Raw genomic sequence first — 22,886 nt, 5'->3', positions numbered from 1 at the left:
CACAGCTGAAGTAGAGACATCTACGGTCGTTACTAAATATGCTTACCTTCCAAGTAACAGCTGGAGGATGACGAGAGGCCTTTCTTAGATTTACACCCCACCAATTTTAGGCATATCTCCAACATTTTCATCTGCTTTCTTTCCCTTTTCTGCTAAAAGTTTTGATGCTTGTTCAAATCAGATCGCTCTCAAAGGTTTTCATCCACATGTATCCAACAAGTAGAAGACGACGATACAAAAAAAGTAGCTTTTTACAAGTCCTCCCCTCTCTTGGGAATACTTTTTATCTTTCCTTGCAAAGCTGAATGTGTGCTGTCCGGCAAAAACTACCAACTTTTTCTTCTGTGCGACGCCATCTTCCCCCGCCCACTTGATAACTTTTGGTTAACTCCAGCATTAGGACCTAAAAACAAAAATCCAGCAGAGCAGATTGAGTCCAGAGAGTTGTGGATGTCTCAGATGAGTAGGCAGTAAGGCAGTCTGAGCGGAGCCATTCCTCTCTCTCTCTCTCTGTCCTGTGTGTGTGAGTGTATCTGAAGCACAGGGACCACTCGTGCTACAGCAGCCAACAAAGGGCCTCTTTCAAGCTCAGCTTACTGCACTCAATGACATCAGCTGAGCCCTCCCACCTCTAAAAGTGGGTGGGAGATTTTGCTACCACACATACATACACACACACACTTCAAAAAGAATATTCAACTCCTACCTGCTACTGCACCCAAATATCCCATTGACAAGTAAAACAGAAGGTTTAAAGGGTCTCATTTACAACACCAAAGAACCTGAAATCACAATAGTTCTTATATATTTTCCTCCTTCTATGAAAGTTATGGTGTGATTACAAGATGCTCCTCCTCCAACTTTTCAACCCCTTCCCCCAAACTCCATCTTTTTCCCAATTCTCTCTACTTCTCAGCTGTGGGTTTTCCCTCTCCCTCTCTCCGCTTTGAAATGTTTACAGGTTGAAAAATTACTTCTGGAAAGAGGACTGGCATGTTACAGGCATAACCTTAGATTCAAATCAGCAGTGCAGAAAGGTTCATCTTACCAGTTTCCTATGCACTTCATAGCACTTAAACTGCCCCTCAACACACAAACACAGGGCCATCTGAAGCTAAATGATTTCATCAATCACTCGTTTTGTGAGACCCCATGTTCACAAGTTTGAACAAACCTATCTTAATTTTTTGTAAGTCGGCACTCAAAATCCCTTTTTATTTTTTTTTACTTAACTCTGTTTTGTTCCTGCCCTCTCTAGTTTTGGTCCACACGAACAAAACACATCACCCCTGATCATCTGTTTACATTCAACCTTATTCATTTAGTAAGCCCACAGGCTTACACGAGAGGAAACTGACCAATTTATCAAAAGCTGCCCAAAAGAACATTAAGTTGGCAGCATAAAATGAAGTAATTTCTAAAATATCTATCTATCTATCTATCTATCTATCTAGATATATATACCCAAATTGGTTGATTCTGAGTGATTTCTTAGATGTGATTTTGGCTTTATTGCAGGACAAATTTAACATTTTTCTTGTTCTTGTCATTTAACTTAACAGGAGTAAATATTGCAATTACACTAATAAAAAAAATTCATTATGACAGCTGCATACTGCTGACTAAGTCTCAAAAGATTTCCCAGCAAATTGAAAAAATCCATGACTGAGTAGGACTGACGTCAGAGATAAGAAATCCCACAAATGGATTGTTACATACTTTATCCAAACACAGCATGGACGATAAACTGCTTACCAGGCCCAATTTATCATCAGATACCCATTAGTGAGCGAATTTAGCTAAAATATGTTTATCAAAAAATAACCAATTTTCCCACCTATGTCTATTAGAGTTCACTCTTACATTGTCCTAAGGACTGTTGTGAATGGAGAGCTTTTGGGGGATGGCAGGTTGTGTCAGCCACGTTTTGATTTTAAAAAAAAAAGCAATTATCTGACATCTTCTATTTATCGATGAAAACAAATCCATATGAAATAATCGTGATGCATCAGGATATCGAATCAAATTGAATCATTGACCCAATAATCGTAATCGAATTGGGAGACAAGTGAAGACTTACACCTCTACTAGCTGAGTGGGTCAGATAAACCAGTCTTCCAATCTATGGCTTTATTGTGAGTTTGTATTTGGATATTTATCAAGGCTCCTGAACCATTGTGAGCTCCAACAAAGTTTCATTCAAATTCAAATTCAAAAATACTTTATTAATCCCAGAGGGAAATTGATATGCTTTATAGAGGCTCAAACAACAGTGTGCAATTGGATCAAAGATTGCTCTACAACCCCTTTAAGGAGCAGGCTCACTGAGAAACCATTTCTAAATTTTTTTTTAAAATGATCAGTCACTCTGAATTTAACAAGCAGGCTGAATCTAATCTAATCTAATCTAATCTATGTTAACATTTAGCTGACGTACATCTACCCCCGTTTTCTGCCTTAGCTACGGTTAGAAAACAGAAGGAAAAACGCTTGGTTCGGAAAAGCCTGACATATCTCCGTCACACTGTCACTTAACACTCATGGACTCATCCATCTTGGCTTGTGACGGGGAAGGCTGTTCTTGGTTTGACGTCCAGGAAACGACAGAGAATGTCTTGGCTAGTAGAAGCTAACCGTTAGCATTTGCAACTCCACAGCATGACGGAACACCTCAGGCTTGTGTTAGGGTTAGTCAATGAGTTGCATTGCTGTTAGCCAATCAGTGGTGAGATGTCCAAATATCAGGAAATAAGACTCCAAATCATGTTATCTGAAGCAATTTTCTCCTCCAGCTGACTTCTACGTCCTCTAACAGACACACTGGAGCTTTGTTTCTCCAGAGATTGACTTACAAGGCATTCGTTCCTACTAGAGACCACTGCAAATGTATTCAAATATGAGTAAAGTTGACCTATAAAGATGGGGCACTAAGATTTCACTGCTTTTCAAACGACTCCAACTCCCCAATTAATGAAGAAATACAAGAATTATAATCCTTAATGTGACTTCATATCCAAACATTTAAAGCAGTCCAACAGATTCTTAATATCAGTCCAACTAGCATTCTACATAACACAGTCAACACGCTGAACATGGAGTCACATGGCACCAGGCCTCTACATCATCACTGCAGTGCTGGTATGGCAAACATTTGCCTTCTTCTCATGCACTACCCCAAACACCAATTAAGAAAAAATGCAGGCATCCTCAAGCTCAGAGGAAGGCTTATTAACTTACCGCAGTCACCAAGTGTCGGGGAGATGACAGGATGAGAGCAAGAGCGTGAAAAAAAAAAAGATTGAGTGGAAAAAAAGATTGCAGATGGAGAAGCACAGAGCACATTGTTTAGAAATGAGCTCACAGCAGAATTCCTGGTGTTTTATACTGTGGACTAATATGTTAACATTTAGCTGACGTACATCCACCCACAAGGTGTTTGGTTTTTCGCATGTCCCCTCCTGCACACAAAAATCCTTCAAACCTTAACACAAGGAATATGCATGAGCTTTAGTGACACTTTAACTGTTACTACCAAGAGTATGTTTGACATGACTTTTTAGCTTTAAACATGTTGATCAAGGCAGCAGTACATCATTTCAGGACTGTTTGACTTGTGTTCTGCTCCACACAAACATAATCACAGTACCAACAATGGTAAAAGTCTAAGTCAGCCAACACATTATAAATCATGCTATGGCACAACAGATATTAATTACACTAACACTGAAAACAAACAAGCGTCCTAATTACATAGTAAAAAAAAATGGTGGCAGACTGAGTGACAACAAGCTGCGTACATCCTTAACAGTGTTTCAATGCTGCACACTGCTTATTATTTCTTTGTTGTTCCTGCTTTGCATTCAAAGCAATCTAGAAAAGTCAAGTTTTGCCAAGTATCAGACACAGAGGAACCAGGTATTGTGTGTGTGGTGTGTGTTTGAACATGTGGCTGTTTACTCAGGGCCCTAGAGAATGCAGCCAGAAAGTCTGAGGCATGAAGACAGCAGATGAGGTTAAGGGGCTTAGATTTCCACATAATTTGCCACTCAGTTTGGTCCAGGGGGTGAAAGGACACTTGAGATCAAAACAGTCTGCTCGGGTACAGGGTTACAGTTGTAGCAACCACTTCAAATCATCAATAAGAATGTTTTCATAAAAATACACACTATGAGTTGCATTTTTTTTTTGGTAGGAAAAGCACTTTATAAATAAAGTTTGATTGATTGACTGAAATTAAATGGTGAAAGAAGAGCTGCTGAAGCGTGGGAACTTCAAAATGCACACCGACTTGGAAACACTAACTGGTAAGAGCATTTTTTAAAAATATATTCAGACAGAAACTTGCCTCCTGATATTTTACATCAAACACGTCTTCAATAAAAATAATTTGTGTTCTCTAATTTATGAGTTTCTAAGGTAATAAAATCATAATCGCTGCTATTTTACGACTTTAAGTACACCGCTATGTTGGCTTCCTGTTTAGAAAATTTGAGCACGGCATTGGTCTAAAACGATCACGTTAGAGCTGCTTTACTACTTTTGCAATACGAAATGAAAGTAGTCCCACATTCAAACAGCGAACAGAATTAAAAGCTTTTGAAATCAGTACGAATTGTGGATGCACCGAAAATTTGGCCACCGAAATTTTTCTGTTGAAAATGAACCAAAAGTGCTTTTTCGGTTTTTGACCAAAACACCAAAATTACCAAAACAAAGCGGCCAAAAGAGGCCGTCGGGTGAATCCCGTTTTCGGTTCCTCTAACTCCGTCCTCAAACTCTAAACTCCGTAACTTTCAATAGAAACACCCAAAAGTGTTGCTCAGATTAAAGTTACACATCTTCCATATCTTCTAGTGTAAATTAATAACTTCATGAGGGATTACATTTGCAGCTGTAGCTCATCTAACGCAATATTGAGACGTTGGATCATAAAGGGTTCATTTTACATTCTTCAGCGGGCCTTTCAGTTATAAGCCTGTACATTTGTAATTTATTATTTTATTTATTTATAATTTATTATTTTTTAATGTACACACGAGTGGGTTCAAGTGAAACATTTCATTTAGAGTTCTAATTTATATTGTGCACTGTTGTTATGTCAGTGCTAAATAAATATATTCATAGTTTTGTAATTGATTTAACGCAATCTCTTGATTTAGGTGAAGTTAATACACATTAGAATGTTAGCCAAAAATGCTATTCCAATTATTGACTTAATCGTTTATTTCGGTGTTTCAGTTTTTGGTCTTGATTTCTGCCAAGAATTTTCACTTCAGAGCACCCCTAGTACGAATGTATTATTTTTATGAAACAAACAGCTAGTTGCCACAAAAGGTGGGAACAAGATTAAATGAAAACGAAATATGTAGAGGAGAAAATGGAGTGTAACCACTTTGCCGCCATATTAGATGGGTCCCTCACTCTACAATCCTAATCAAAATTAACGCAGAGTGAGCAACTATGCCTGTTTTTGTGCAGTCTACAGTTCCAAGAACCAGCGTCATATTGAAAACTGATTATGTGTGATTACTATTGACTTTTCTAGCCCAATGAATGCACTGGGGGCAATTGGAGACCCATCTAAGATGGCCGCCAACAGGTACACCAGTGCCGATAGAAAGCCCCAGCCCATTCCGTCTCTACTTTTATATGAGCTGATCTCTGTGCTTCTCACATTCATTTTCTGTTGTGGAAATCGTGGAACACGAACACAAACAGGAGTTTGCACAACTCAACAAATTTGCGATGTGACAAAAGGAGATTTTCTAATCGCAAAGGCTGTGATTTGACTGGCAGCGAGTGGTTAGCACAATGCTAAATTACATGGAAGAACCCATAGGGATGCTAATGCTAATATCGCTGATTAGATTCTTGCAAATTACTAAGTAGGAGTGTGCCAAATGATTACATTTGGAGTCTAATAAAATATAAAAACTGCCATCAATCAAATAAGCACAGACAGGTATTTTAGTAAAGCTAGAAAACTGTAAAAGACTTTAACTCCAGAGTTTTGGCTAACAGCTATGAACGTAACTGAACTACGGAAGCTCTGCAAGGACAAGACGTCAAAAACTATAAACACGAAGGACTTCAATAAATGAGACGCACTTCTTTCCTGCTAAACATTTTCACAGTTGATGCTAATACCTATGCTCCTTCGAGGGATGTGCTCCTGGTTGCAAAGTATTGCACCTTCAAATACAAAATGTTGTCTTTACTTGTGAGTGTTGTACATAAATATGTAGATACATAAACTGGTTTATATTCAGTACAAGTTACAAAGGTTTTTTTTTGTTTTTTGCTTCCATTAGTTGAAAATATGAGAAAAGCTCCTTGAGAAAATAATCGTGAATTAAATCGCAATTGCAATATCGAAGAAAATGAATCACGATTATTTTCCTAAATCGTTCAGCCCTACTGGAAGGATAACCAAAGTAACTTTTCCACCTTAGATTATGTATTTCCACCATTTTTAAGAACATTAAAGATACACTTTAAAGCCTAATTTTATCATTTTATTGTATTATGTGCACAAACTAAAAGACTAAGTATTTTAAAGAGGAAAAAAGACCACAAGGTTTTTGGAAAAGAAAGGTGTTTGTGTGCCGCTTTTCTACCCAAGCCTCTGAAACATTAACTAGATATCTAAGGGGGAAAGGGCCTCATATGTCTGAATAGACAGTGCAATAAAAACAGCTACACATGGAAGAGACTCTGGGTATGAGACTCTTCAGCTGCCGTGCTAAAACTGCTCAGGCTCCTCTTAGTGTCTAAATGGATCCAGATGCAGAAAACTTTATAGCCCACCTCTTACGGCGCAATGAAGAGGAGTTTCATACAATACAAAGGAGAAATATGGCTTGGGGTGGAAAATTAAAAGTAAAAGAATGACAACAAGCAGACTGGCCAAACAAATGCCGTGCTTGATCTGAGTTCAAGAAAAATTACATTTTCAACAAACCTTGTCTAAAGGAAACCAGATGCCCTAATGTCACAATATCTGTATGTATCTGTATGACAGACATTCAAAGTAGTGCAAAGCTGGTTCCAGTTCAGTCTTTGTGGGATCTGAAGTAACAGGTTGTCTGTAGAGAAAACAACAGCTGGGTCTGAAGCTGCGACAGCCAACCTATGCATGGAGTGGGAAATGGAGGGTCTGTGTGTGTGTGAGTGTGTGCGTGCATGCATGTGTGTGCGTGCATGAAACCAGGTGGCAACACGATCCCAACCTGCATTCCTAGCTCTATATGGAATTTATTTAGAGAGCACTCAGTGAGTGCCCTGTGTGAGACCAAAAATAATGAATGCAAGTGAATGGGGCTAAAAAAGCTAATTTCTAATCCGCTTAGCCTTATGCCCTGAATCACACATGTTGGATTTCAATTTAAATTAAAACTGATAAATGTGGGTTATGGCTGCCATTTGAGAGGACGGGCGCACCACGGCCCCGCCACCAATTCTTCTTTAAAACATTGAGAACAGCTCCACTCAGAAGAGAACAACAAAGGTTTAGGTTCTTTATGATGCCTACAACTCGTAAGACAGACCCAGCAGTAAAGTCAGCAACCAAACAGCCTAAACTGACGGACCTCCGGATTAGCAGCGACACACCGAAAGCTAAGGAAATGGCTACGAGTGATGCAGCAACGGTGGTAATGAATGAAGAGAAAGCAAACGAGATTCTAGCAGCGATTAACTCATTAAAATCTGAATTCTCAGCGAGACTGGATAATGTCATGGAGGCAATTGAAAAGGTACGGAAAGAAACCAATGACTGTGTTGAACGAGTGACCCGGGCCGAGCAGTGGATATCAGGAGTAGAGGACGAGCTGCAAAGCCTGCAGGCCGACGTTAAGGATCTAAAAGAACATAAAGCAGTACTGGAAGATAAAATCCTCGACCTGGAAACTCGAACCAGGCTGAATAATCTCAAGACTGATTAACCTTCCGGAGGGGGCAGAGGGACCGGACCCTTGTGTTTTCCTGGAAAAGTGGATCCCGGAGGTGCTGGGTTTGGAAACACAGAGCTGCAGCGTAGCACTGGAGAGGGCGCACCGCATCGGTCCAAAGGGGGACGCGGAGATGCGGCCCAGAACTCTCATCATGAGGTTCCTTAGCTACAAAAGTAAAGTGGCAGTCATTGCGGCAGCACGGAACAAGAAAGAAATCCGGTACAAAAACCAGCAGGTGTGGTTCTATCAAATGCAAATGCTACGGACTATGCGTGAACGCGCATGAAGCAGCCTGCTCGACCCGAGCAGCTCTCTTTTTCTGTGATTTTACAGAAAAACAGGCAATCACAGTAAAAATGCCAGGGCTCATTCTACAGGACCAGGGCATTGCAGGAGAATGTATGAAGAAGAAATGTATTTCTGTAAATGTTTTGGCTGTCAAACTTCCATAATGCTCCTTTAAAAAAGTTGATCCCAGTATTATTAGAAGTAATTTAAAAAAATTGGTGACATCTCAGGATATAAAATTAATAAGAATAAATCCTCAATCCTGATGCTTAATGATGATGAGAGAAGAAATCCCCTGTCAGAAATAACTCAATTTAAAATAACTGACAAAATAGAATATTTAGGAATACAAATTATGTCTTGGCTAGAACAGATAGCAGATGCAAACTATGCACCAGTGCTAAAAGAAATTAGTGACGAAATGGAGAGATGGGTCTATCTACCACTATCATTAATCGGAAGAATAAATATTAGCTAAATATTTTAAAAATGAATGTACTCCCAAAACTGCTCTACCTGTTCCTGCCACCTCCCACGGAACTATTCCCCAGACTGGAGAATTATCTGGAAGAACAAACAGGCAAGACTTAGACTCTCCTTAATGTATCTACCCTATGAGAGAGGTGGGCTGAAATGCCCCAACTTGAAATGGTATTACTGGGCCGCACAGTTAAGGACTATTACATACTCCTTTTCAGCCACAAATCCCACACACTGGGCAGAATTAGTCACGAGATCTAAAGTTGCCATTCTTTTTATATGTATACTCCGATTCACAAAAGAAAATTAATTATAAAGAATCCGACAGTGAAAAATATGATAAAAGTTTGGTTCTGAGTGAAAAAGCATCTTAAAAAATAACAAGAATTGTCTCATTTCAGTCCCATATGGGGTAACCAGCGATTTACACCAGGAAGAGCAGATGCCATATTTAAAAGCTAGTACCTCCAGGGAATTAAATCAGTTAAGGACTTATATTTGCAAAATGCTGATAATTTGATGTCCTTTGAACAGCTAAGGACTAAATATGGAATAGAAAAGAAATATTTTTTTAAGTACCTCCAGCTCAGAAGTTTTCTAAAATCTAAGCAAAAAATGGGGGCTCCAAACCCTCCATCACCATCCTGGAAGAAATGATGACAAAGGATTCCACACGAAAAGGAATAGTCTCGGACTGTTATCGAACAATCGTGGAACATCACTCAGACGGAGCGAACGATAGAAGAGCAGCGTGGCAAGACGACCTCAGGCAAGAACTGAGTAAAGAGGACTGGGAGAAGGCCTGTGGAGGCGCTCATTCCAAGTTCATCAATGCAAGGTTAAGATTAATCCAGCATAAATATTTAATGTGGACATTATGTCACCCCAGAGAGACTGAATAAGTACAATAGCACTATACCAGATACACGTGTTAAATGTGCTGTTCATAAAGGGACATTGCATCGTGTTTGGGAGTGTACAGAAATCAAAAAGTTCTGGGAGGATGTAAGAATTTATACTGAAAAAAATATCAAAAAGGAGGTACCATTGGATGCTAAATTGTTTCTAATAGGACTTTGCCCTAACGAATATGCTTATAGCAAATGTCAGTGTGTCTTTTTGGATCTTAGTTTAATGGTAGCAAAAAGCTATGGCATGGAAATCTCTCCATAGGCCCAATGTGAAGAATTGGATGAAACAGATGTTACAGGTAATGCCGCTGGAACGGATTACCTATATCTTAAAAGCCAAGCAACACTTATTCGATGAAATATGGACACCTTTTCTAACATATATTAAGAAGATGGACATAAAAATCTGAGGACTTATAAAGTGGGAGAGAAGGAAAATACTCGTTCTTCTGACCAGCATGAAGACTGGAATGGGAGAAGCAAAAGCAATGTGTAATTTGGGGACTTCTTGCTCAAAGTTTTGTTAAACATGTCTATGTGTATATTACCTTCAATACTATATATGCTCTTACGTTGGAGAGAATCACCAGAAGCCGAAGCACAACCAAAATTGTTCTATTGTTCTGTTGTTCCATGATGATTTTATTCAGAATGTACTTTCAATATACAACATAATACCGTGTAAAAGGTGTACAGTAAACTGACAATTTAATAAAATATACTTTTTGAAAAAAAGAGAAAAAAATAAATTAAAATTTTTTTAATATAACTGATACATGTGTGTTTCGACCACACCTGTCACTTTTCTTTGAGATTAATCTTCTTGTAAAAATTCGTAATTCCTATGACTACAAATCAGACGTTGGCAAGTAGCAAATATGACATCACCACAGAATCTCCTCTCCCCCAACATAGCTGCTACTTACCACATGACACGATTTATGGTTGGGGGGGGGGGGGGGTCCTCTTGAAGGAAGGATTAAAAGTTTGCTGAATTTACAACCATTTCTTTTCAGCTTGTCTCCGTTTCTGGTTCGACAACGTCAATTTGGTGATGCGCATTTGTGGTCCTGGACATATTTCCACACGAAACCTAAAATAATGTTTGCTTAAAAACTAAATCTAAAATAAGCACTTTTTGGCATCAGAATGTGTCTTTAAAATTCAAGGACATCAAAGGTGAAATCCAAGGCGCATAACAAATGGAATTAGAAAATAGCTTTTGTATCCTCATTGACTCACATTCATTAATTTGTTTGATGTTCTGGGGACCCATGGTCCAGAAGTAGATGGGCGTGGCTTAAGCTCTATCCCTCCCACCACCCAACCCACAAAAAGCTTGTTTTCAGGTTTACTATTGCAGCTTTAACTAAAAGTCAGACTAACTAAATTTGTATTTTATTTCTGTCAAGTTACACATGTTCTACTACAACTTTGGCAAACTGATTATAAATTAAAAATATTATCTGACATAAAGACATGCCTAAAATTAAATTTTGTCAATTTAACAATAAGCTTGACAAAAGCATAACTAAAGTAAATTAGGAACCTCTGAGATTAAAGCCTTACTGATCTATTTTTAAAGTTAAAATACCGTAATTTCCGGGCTATAGAACGCACCTCAATATAAGCCGCACCAACAAAACAAAAGGTTTTCTACACACACACGCCGCACTCAAACACAAGCCGTGGCGCAGCAGCCACATGCAGGTCTCCGGCGCATGTATGGCCATAACATAAGATAATTAGACAGAAAGATGCTACACGGAGGTTTTTCGTTGTAGTTTTAATTCAACAAAACTAATTCTAAACATGGTTGAACATGCCTGCAAGTTTAGAAAAGAAAACAGCACTGATAGCATTCATATTTCTGGATGGTTATAAAATAAAAACAGAACTGACACGTTATTACCGGTAATTTGCATGCATGTTTAGAAGAAAAGAACAGCGCTGACACAGCATTAATAAGCCCTGGATGATTAGAAAATAAAAACTGCACACAAAACATGCCTGGTTAGTAAATAAAACACACTTGCCTACCAGAAAAAGTCATTCGCTCTCATCTTCCTCTTGCGCACTAAAGCCATTAAAGTCCTCTTCTTCAGTGTGGAGTTAAACAGCCTCAGAAGAGCTTCGTCACATACCTTTTCTGTGGCGATGTCAGTGTCACTGTCCGTGTTGCTGTCATCCTCCCCAGGTGAAGCTGGCGTGAATGAGTTCTTCCCGCTGCCGTCTCTGCCGAATTATTACCGGCATGAATGGTTGGCATGGAATGGAATGGAACCGGCATGGTTCTGCCAAACCATGGATTCATTCATGCCAGGCTTACGTGCGGCAGCACTGTTTCCCTCCTTTACTGCCAGATCGATGGCCTTCAACTTAAATGTGGCAACATATGAACTCATACGTGTAGTTACCATGATGAGGGGGGTATGGATTTGAAAAAAATTCTTCGTCGTGCCAGCTGCTTCCATGTGCTAAATTAAAATGAGCACTTTCTTCGATTTCCACTTTTGACTTCCACCTGTTTCACTTTCTGCTAAAGCGCCCCCTGGCAGGTGAATGGAAATCTTAAGTAAAGCCGCACCTCATTATAAGCCGCACGGTTCAAAGCGTGGGAAAAAAGTAGCGCCTTATGGTCCGGAAAATACGGTAGTAACGGAATGTTTCCAGGAAAGAGTTATGGTTTTGTTTTTGTGTTGTTAAAGTTAACAGATGCACAATCTCACCCCAGCCTGGTTTCTTTAGATAACACATGAGGATTGTTTATCCTGACTTTTAAGATAAAAGCAAAAAAGCTTTGTAGGAAAAGGAAAGAGAGGGAACAGATGGTATTGCATCAGTTGTTTGAGAGTGGAATGCACAAGAGGTCACATATTTCTCTGTGCTGCTGCAGCGTGCCCTATGTTTTACTCTTTCACTTTGTGCAAAAGAAGCACTATGAGTCAATACACCTTTGGTGCAACAAAGCTTATAAAAACACAGGATTCACTGGGAAGCCGAGTGAAACTTTTTAAAGAGAAAGAAAACAAAGATAATCTGGCAAGAAAATAGGAAGTATATGGCCAAACTAATAATAAACAGTTATGCAACAGGCCTTTGTCAACTTTCAGGGGAATAATAGCAGGTAAAGGTATTAAAACTGACAAAGGCAACACAAACACATTACACCGAAGATGTTTGGGTCTGTTTAATGTGCTACAGCCCCAGTTTAACAGTTTAGTGCTAAACTGCACACAAATCTCATTGCCATCTGTAATAATATTAGTAACATCTTTCTGTTATGACAAGCTAAAACAAGAAAACATTTCTAAGAACAAAGGAACAAAGAGCTGCAGCGGAGCAAATGATTTAAACTCAATTTCTAAACAACATCCTTAGAAACCCACTGGGTGTCACACAAGAGCAAAAGAACTGAAATCAGAAAAACAGCTGTGGTGAGATCAACATCACAATTACACATTCACAAGATGCTGTTTACCGTTTCACTGAGTTAGAGGTACATGCCACAAATACAAATAAGTCTTTTATTTGCTTAGAAGAAGCTTATACCAGCAACCCCTTTAAAAATAACTTTAAACAAATAAACATTTTAATTTCTAATAATCTGGCCACTTAAAATTAAATAAATAATTTTGATAAATAGATTTTTTTCTCCAGTTTTTGAATAGCTTTTATGGAGTGAAATCTTTCTTTTGAAAATTAAGTACATCAACAACTTTTACCCTCCTACAAGTATTTATAGTGTTCTTGAAGACATTGCAAAGCAATAAAAGAGAGCTATTCTACACAGCTGCTTGGATTTGTCACTAACTACTGAACCATGTGACAGAATGGACTGTTTCCCTTGTAGTCAAGACTTGATAAGAGGGAAAACTAATCAGAAATTATGCATTATCCAGGCGGGAACAAGTGTGTGTCACACTCACGTTGCTACAGACCAAAAACAAGTTCTCTGAATCCTTTCTGTCACTACAACACAGAAAAGAGGAGGTAAGTACTAGCTGGGAAGTTCTGTGCTGCTATATGAACACCCATAAATGAGTTTGCACGGTCAGTAGTAGTGGGGGGGGGGGAGTGGCGCAAATCACAAGGGGCCAGGCAGCTGGCCTGAATAAGCAACATGAGGGGCTGCTCGTTGTGTGTGTGTGTGTGTGTGTGTGTGTGTGTGTGTGTGTGTGTGTGTGTGTGTGTGTGTGTGTGTGTGTGTGTGTGTGTGTGTGTGTGTGTTAATTAAACTAAGACAGACAGTAGAGCTGCTCAGCTAATTGAATTTTAATCACAAATGATCTGGGATTTGAATGATTATAAAAACAAAATCAGCAGATTATTTGCTCCCCCTCACAGTTTACTCTTGTACTGCTTTGAGTAACAAATCGAGCGCACCTCCCACACAGTGTTGCCAACTTAAAACACTATCGTTATTTCAAACAACTTCTCAGATCCCCTTTGTGACTTTTTTCCCAAAAGCACCTATTGAACAACCTAGCAACATTTTTGCTAACTCTTAGCTACTATCTGTAGCCTCTGCAGGCTAGCAAAACACGCAGTCTGCGCTCTGGACTGTCCTTCTGGACATTAGGAAAGAGAATGATGTGCACATGTGAAGCATGATCACATTACATCAAATGCCCAATCATAAAACTTTCTCAGTGGATCTCACTCGCTCACAAAACCAGGAGTTGTACAAGCATAATAAATTCAAAATACAGCGAGCTATATCTGAAGAGAATTTATATTGTTTCAGGACTTCTAATTCATGCAATGGGCTCGGGATACGCATTTGACTGTCTACATGCACTCTCACGCCACACCTATTTCTCAGGCTGGAAAATAGTAATTGTTAATCTAGCTGAGCGACATCTTGCATCGTGCTACTGTACACACTCCCCTACAGCACCGCTGGACAGGACAACATTATTATACAGCAGGTCGTGGAAGTTCACTACAACATAGAGGTTCATGTTTTTCTCTTTATTTTTATATCACAAATGTTTGCACTGTACATCTCTCTTTTGTTATCAGTATTTGGAGTTTTTGTGTCATCAACGTTAACGAAAGATCGTGGTAAATAGTTGAGCTTTCAATTTCATTCAAAAATAATTTTTGCAGACATATAGGAATATACAGACAGACATATGATATTAGGAGATATTAGGGCTGGACAATATTTCAATAATGATATATGTATCGATAGACATGAGGTGTGACGGGGAAAAAATGGATTATTAAAAAAAATCAATAAAAGTTTCCTTTATTTTTCACTATAGCCTATTGGGTAGCTTAATGCTAAATTCATTATTTACTCCCAACTAATGCTGGACAATATTTTCTAATAAGAAATAAGATGACTCAGTAGTGTTTAAACTGATGCATACACCCAGTGAATTTTCTAGTTAGCAGACACTGCTAACCACTAGCTTGCTTTGTCTGTAAGTGGGCATTAAATGTATTCTCACGCGTCTGCTCATTCAGGAAACCTCTGGGTCGATGTTCCATCCTAAATTTTGCATTTTGCTGTTTCAGAGCAAGCCTTTTCACCGTAGCTCCCAAAGCAGTTTTCTTTATCCTGCTTGTGTGGAGTACCGTGCTAAACTCCTCCCCCATTTAATCAGGAAACAGGAATAAAGAGCTGCAGTGGCCAAAACACTTCAACCAACTCAATATTGTGAGATTCTAGACAAGATGTTGCAGCAAGGAGGAGCAGAGGAAAATGTATACCCCCACCCCAATCAACTGATTTTTTTGTCATACTTATGAAAGAAATGTGCTCAAGTATCTGGAATTCATGACATGCCTGAAGGCTGCTGATCCGGTTTCACAGTTGACAACAATTCTTCCATGAACTAGGATGAAGGTGTTTATTTTGACCTGACTGAGCTGAAGTGATCAGTATTCCAAACCAATCCCAATTTCCAAATATTGTAAAATTGGCCAATTTTCTTTAAAAACTATAATTACTATTTTTGTTGTTTCCAATTTACAGTTGAATAATTTTTTTTTGTGTTCAAAATAAACAGTTAATTTACATACAAAACAGCATCAAGTTACAGAGCTTTCACAGTCATCTAATTGTACAAATATGACCCAGCTGAAAAGGACTGACTCTACATCTCCTTTACACACCAGACAGTAGCTCTTATCTTTTTTTAGATGCCTCAAAATATAAAAGACCATCAGATAACAGGACTACAATTACAAATAAATTAGAGCACATTTCAACGTGTTATTTAGGAGGGTAAAAAACTGATTTACTGTCAGATGTGGTGTTATTATTCTAACTATATGCATGGCAAATTGCAGCTGGCTTATTACAACAATTAAACTATTAAATATTTATTTACATTTGTCTCCTGGATACAAATTATAGGCCTCAGACAGTGAGCTCGACTTGGAATGCAGCTGACACAATAATGGAAAACCAACACCACCTGAGCAGTAAAGTGAGCAGCAAAACATACCTCTCTGTACAAATCTGCTGTTTATAGTGGCTTTTAACTCCTCTTGTGCTTCTTCTGGTTTTATTTTTAATCCTTTTAAGATGATTAAAATAGCCAACTATGGTTACTTTATGACCCGTGCTGATTTGTGGCCTACACATTGTGTACACACATAAAAAATGTCAATTTTAGTGTTAGTTATGGGTCAAGCCGGGCAAACCTAAAATAATCCAATATCAGTCATGCAGCCCAACAAATAGAAGAACTGGAAAGGGTGGTAGAGTCCTCCATGGTCCCTACACCTTTCTGTGGTGTTCTGCCAACTGCCAGCATTAAATAAGGTGGAAAACACGTGGGCTGAAGTTTGTGAGTAAGAAGAAAAACCCTGCTGTGCATTTACTGATATTTTGCCAAGCAAGATGTCAAACGGCCGTGCACTTCCTGTCACCCAACTCGCTCAGCTGGCTGATTAACAATGAATACAACTTTTTTCATGCAATTTGGCACTAAAGTCCAGTGTACAAGCTAACCATGTGCCAACACGGTTCCTCGTTTTGCTCATATGGTTTTTTTTAGGGGAAGAGAATAAAATGCTGCTGCCTAAACGTTATGAAGGAATAAAAAGAAAGAATCAACTAAACACCACAAAAACTCATTTCAAAATTTAGAACAATTACAAAAATGCTAAGAGATCATGATAAAATGAAGCCGTCTGAATGTCTAGATTCTTTGTATGCCAGTGACCTGGTATGCTATTATCAAGGCCTGTGACACAGTTTCACAACAGAAGTTTCACTTGTGTCCGTTTCATGTTACAAGTTTGGTGTTTGTTTTAAATCTGCATTAATAATTAAAAAAAAGGAAAACATGACAACATATTCAAACATGGCTACTATTTACAGCAAAACATGACAACATATTCAAACATGGCTACTATTTACAGCATTAAAATATAAACTCAAACACTTTATTATCAATGCAGGGTTTTTCCTGCGTTCAAATTTGCGTGGCGGCCGCCTCCAGCTAATTTTGTGCCGCCCCAGGATGATTTCACTCTGCCCACAGCTATATAGATGTTATTTTAACTGCAATTGCAGCATTGTGTCACTATAGGGGCGCTGTATCAGCAGTGGTGCATCGAAAAAAGCTAAAACTGCTGCAGACAAAGAAGATCAAAATTTGCTTTTCTCGCTAGTTGGTACATATTGTTGGTGCTATTGACGTCCCGATTTTCCCCCAGGCTCTTCCATATCAGAGCAGGGCTGTATAGTGCGACGAAAAAAACTGTATGTGCATGTCTGTCTATTCTTAAACGTAGCACTGGTGCAACATCTTTGAATTACTATTTTCTAGGGATGCACCGATGGATCGGCATTTGATCCCAATCGGCCGATAGCGCCCCTATCGGTTTTGATCGGAGTTTTCAAAATAGATCAAAGCAGACCGATCAGGTAGGGTTGTCACGGTAACCGGTGTAGCGGTAAACCCCGGTAAAAAAGTTGTCAATAATCATAACCGTCTTGTTTTAAAAAAAACTATATTATCTCGGTGGGTTTACCGTGGCTGCGGTGTAGGCGCGGTGACCCTTACCAGCCACCGCATCATCTGCTGAAGTTGCCGGCGGCACATGCACACTTTGTTGTTTACAACCAAAACTTTCTTGAAGCTAAAGCTGAAATAATGGCCAAAGGAGGAGACGGCAGTGCTCAGGAGGAGGACATTTTTTATCCCTCAAAGACAAAGTCGGAAGTACGGGCATCTTTTGGATATTTGAAGATTGCCGAGGGACAGTTTATAGAAGACGGCTATCCTGTTTGCAGCACATGCAGAAAAAGTGTCTGTGAAAGGCAGCAACGCTTCAGATCTCATGACACATCTGCGTGACCATCACCCACAACTCTACAGTCAACGCAAGGCAAGCTAACGTTAGCGTTTTAGCTAAAATGCGTGATCTGAGGAGTTGGCTTGAGGGAGAATGCAACGAGTCGCTATATAAAGCAGCCGCAGCGCCTGCTACCTCCATATAAACCGTGTCGCGGACACCCCCATATTGAAATGATGCTATGTATTACGGGGCTCCCAGGGGCAGATAAGAGTTGGTCTCTCTCCGAGAATAATTATGAATTTAACAATGATTACTGCCTGATGACATTTTCCCACATCTGCAAAGCTCACTGGAAGGACACAAAACGAGGACAATATTTTCCTGATATAGGGTTTATTACTCAAGTAAGGGTAAAAAAAGTATCTGATTAGAAGGCTACTTGAGTACTGAGCATCATCTGGTCTAATATTTTTAAAATGATGACATCAAACAGACAAAAAATAAGAAGTTATGGGCAAATATTGGTATTTTAAAGACTAAAGGGAAAAAATGTAAACAAATAAACAACACAATTACAAAATAACACATTTTAGGCTCAATTTAGACACAAACTGAGGACAATATTTCCTGACATACAGGGTTTATTTAATTGTGTGAAAATAAAGCACGTTAAAAAAAATACCGCGATAATACCGAAAACCGTGGTAATTTTGATCACAATAACCGTGAGGTTAAATTTTCACACCGTGACAACCCAAATACAGACCATTTTAGATTAGGTTACATTTCCTTTATTCCCAGATTATGTAGTTTGTAGCACTCATTATAATGTTGTAGAAAATTTCTGGCCAATCCGCGTGATCAGTATTGGTGATCGGTATCGGTGATCGGCAGCAAAAAACCTGATCGGTGCATCCCTACTATTTTCCCCAGAACTTTATTGAACAAAAGTAAGAAAAATGCTTTTTACTGGCGCAAAGTGTGGTAATCTGGATGCAGTGGAGGAAAATAAAGGAACCAGCAAAGGCACAAAGGCAGAACTGGTCCAAAGTTTGGGATCAAAAGTGCAGCTATACGCAGATTGACTAATGCTGAAGCTAACGGGAAGCAGTCTCACGATCAAGTGGCGCACAGAAAAATATATGATTATCGTAAAACTAAGAAAGACTATACTACAAGCGGATGAAAAGTCCCCACCATCCTGTTTATTCTGCATGCTGCAGCGATATGGATCAGAACCGCTGCAGATACAAGTCACATTACTGCTACAAGTCTGCTCCACACACAGGAGCAGGAAGTACGGCAAGCCATTTTAGAATATAATTAACAAACGCTTCTATCTTTGAACATAATTTAAACTGGATTATTGCCAACCCGTACATAATAGACATGTTACCATTACCGGTACATTGTTAGCAGCAGAAATGAAATGTTATTAGCATTTCCAATACAAATGCATGTTAATGAAATGCGTTATATTTTACTGGATATATTTGTGTTATTTTGACTAAGATGAGTGTAATTAATACAATCCTAAAATGTTACTGAAATGTAGGTCAAATATTTAAAAATATTTTGACTATAAATATCAGATGGGAAAAGGGGAACTAAACACCGATCTGATGTATATTATTGAGGCTTTTATAATAAGTGTTATTTCAGCCTGATAATTTTGTTGTTTTATTTCATATTTTTTAAGCAGCAAACCAGTTTTGTTTCACTTGAAACATTGTCAAATGGAATATTAAATTAATCAACAGAAGCTTAGATTAGAATAAATATTTTGCCTTTAAAAAAGTGAGGCAGTTGAATGCACAGGGTGCAGGTCAGGATGGTCTGCCTCAATTTGAGCCACGAAAAACCCTGCAATGGACTAATCAGCCCATCTCATGGCAGCAACTAAATGCACTGGGGTGACTGGATGTGCAGCCGAAAACTCTGCAACAACCACGTGATGCTCTCATCTCAATACAGAAACAAACATCAAAGGAATGTTTAAAACACCTAAACAGTGTCTGCTGATTACAAAACGATGGATTTGGGTTTTCTATTGCTGATACCGTTGTTGATATGTAGAAGTCCTGATCAGCTGATGTTTTTGAGCCAATGTTCAAGGCCGATATCTAAACGTTTGCTAACTAATGTCACACTTTTCTTAACCTAATCAGTTTTTGAAGTAACCAACTGCTGGATCTAATTAGCAAATTGACTGAGAAGTTGTTTTTCTCTTGTTATTAGGGATGGACAATGTATCGGCATCAATATCGGTATCGGCCAATGTTAGTCTTTTTTTTTTTGCATATCGGTATCGGTTCTATTAAAAAAAACGGGCCAATATTATCAACCAATGTTTTTTCATCTTGTCACCATTTGTTTGCCTGTTTCAGAGGGTAGTGATGTGTATTTGTTTAGTCATGTGATAGTGATTGTAATCATCTCAGAAGCGTTAATGTGTATGATGTGTGTACATAACATAAATTCAGCTTTAATAATTTAATTCTATACTAAATCTGCTGATTTTAGAATAATTAATGTCAGTATATAGATATCTGGAAATATCGGTTATCTGCCATAACAGTTATCTTAATATCAGATATCGGTATCGGCCCAAATATTTCATATCGGTGCATCACTACTTGTTATTTTTTAAATATAATCGGTCACTCAGAGTTTCACATGCAAGTTGAACATGAAAATAGTCTTCCACCCTTATTTCCAGCATTAAACAGAAAATAGAAGGGGAAACGCTTGGATTACAAAAACCACATGGATTTACGTCACACTGTAAACTAGCATTCATGGACTCACCCATTTTGGCTAGCGATGGCAGAGGCTGTTGATTGGTGTAGGGAGGAGAACAGAGCCTTGACCCGAATATTGACAAAGGCTTTCTTCCCCTCTGCAGTTGAACTCATGAATGACAACCCTAGGGCTGCCCACTCCAGTCGCTTGGTTTCCGTCACATGACCCTGTGTTGTGTTTGTACCTGAACTGTTCCGCTCTGATCAGTACTTACACTGTCTTGTATATAGTAGCCCTTTCTCTAGTTATTGCCACTTTATATTATTTTATCATGATTATATTCTTACTTCCTATATTTGCATCTTTCTTTTTGCACCAAGTACTGCAGCAATTTCTTAATGTTGCGATTTCTTGGACATATGGCAATAAAACCCTTCTGATTCTGATTCTATTGGCCGACAATGATTTAGAAAAAATGGTATTGGTCTATCCCTACTGCTGAATACATGTAAAAATTCTGATGATCTCTATCAACAATTATGTTACTGTAACTTACTAAAATACCACAGAAGTAGGGCTGCACGATATTAGGAAAACCTGCGATATGCGATAGCAGTGATTAATATTGCGATGACGATATTACTTGCGATAAATAAAACATTAACTCAGGAACAAAAACAATCCACAAAGAAATAAAAGATGACAAAAAATATCATAAAAATGAGAAAAGCAAAAGATGGGAAGAAAGGCAAAATGAAAATGTACAAGAAAAGGCCACCAGTGGATCCCGGGAAAAGCAGAATCAGCAGAAAGAGCAGAACTAAGATAACTCAGGTGTTTGCTAACCATCAAAATTGAGTGCCGTCTGCCTCAGGGGTGGGCATCTAACATATGAGAACCCACCCAATTGGCCAAATGGGTGAAGAGCTTTATTTGATTTGTTAAACAAAACATAATGCTTCCGTTTGATTGATAGAATGCATAATGTTTAGCAAACATTTGAACTGACCATTCATTGCGATATTTATCTGTTCTTTGCGATATGCATATTGCACATGCTGATATCACAATAACGATATATTTGCGATATATTGTGCAGCCCTACACAGTTTTTTTAAAATGAGAGTTTAGCCAGAAAATATGCAACACTGCCATGTTTTCTGCAACAGCATTTGAAACTACAATGAAAAGGCATTTTTTCACCATTGTTTATTACTTGACTAATACTGCAAAATGAACGCAAATGTCTGTAATTTTGTTTTACGTAAATTTCTCCTGAATAATTTCCTGGTTAGATAAAATAGAAATAGATTATTGGCACATGCTGTAATTTGAAATTTGTTAGATATGACATGGTTAAGTGTCACCTACTAATTAAATTAAATAAAAATAACTAGAAACTAAATTGTGCAATTATAAAACCAGATTTATCTTTGCAATTATCACCAATGCATTTACTCCTCCTAGAACCATCACCTTATCGTGGTGGAGGAGTTTGAGTGCCCTAATGATCCTAGGAGCTATGTTGTCTGGGGCACAAAGTGCCCCTTAGGGTCTCCCATGACAAATTGGTCTTAGGTGAAGGGTGAGACAAAGAACGGTTCAGAGGATCTTGCATGGATGTACAATCAAAGAGTCGGTGTACCCGGCCCGGAGGGTTACCGGGGTCCCACCCTGGAGCCAGGCCTGGGGTTGGGACCCGTGAGCGAGCGCCTGGTGGCCGGGCTTTCGCCCATGGGGCCCGGCTGGGCCCAGCACGAACCGGATACATGGGCTCATCCAACTGTGGACCCGCAGGAGGAACATGAAGGGTCCGGTGCAGTGTGGATCGGGTGGCAGACCGAGGTAGGAGTCTTGGCGGTCCGATCCCGGACAAGGAAACTGGATTTTGGGACATGGAACGTCACCTCGCTGGTGGGGAAGGAGCAGGAGCTTGTGGCAGAGGTTGAGCAGTACCGGCTAGATATAGTCGGACTCACCTCGTCACATAGCATTGGCTCTGGAACCCAAGTCCTTGAGAGGGGTTGGACACTCTCCTTTGCTGGAGTTGCTCCGGGTGAGAGGCGGAGGGCTGAGGTTAGCTTTTTGTTAGCCCCAAGACTCTCTGCCTGTGTGTTGGGGTTTACCCCAGGGGATGAGAGGGTAGCTTCCCTGCGCCTTTGGGTCGGGGAACGGGTCCTGACTGTTGTTTGTGCTTATGGGCCAAATATCAGTTCAGAGTACCCACCCTTTTTGGAGTCGCTGGGAG

The 22,886-nt window shown here is 39.2% G+C and overlaps 1 protein-coding gene across 2 annotated transcripts in view; it reads right to left on the bottom strand.

Moving 5' to 3' along the window:
• Positions 1 to 22,886, bottom strand: part of abl1 (c-abl oncogene 1, non-receptor tyrosine kinase) — a 55,052-nt gene that overhangs the window by 21,397 nt on the left and 10,769 nt on the right. The window contains exon 1 of one of the 2 annotated variants that reach the window (XM_015942224.3): positions 47 to 361. The exons of the other annotated variant lie outside the window; for it this stretch is intronic. Coding sequence (XP_015797710.3) covers positions 47 to 131 — 85 coding nt within the window. The 5' untranslated portion in view covers positions 132 to 361. Of the gene's footprint in view, positions 1 to 46; positions 362 to 22,886 lie in introns of those variants that run through there. 2 annotated transcript variants of the gene reach the window in all.

The sequence above is a fragment of the Nothobranchius furzeri genome, chromosome 6, assembly GCF_043380555.1.
Source record: "Nothobranchius furzeri strain GRZ-AD chromosome 6, NfurGRZ-RIMD1, whole genome shotgun sequence".
Classification (NCBI taxonomy): domain Eukaryota; kingdom Metazoa; phylum Chordata; class Actinopteri; order Cyprinodontiformes; family Nothobranchiidae; genus Nothobranchius; species Nothobranchius furzeri.
This window is presented reverse-complemented; position numbering and strand designations above follow the sequence as displayed.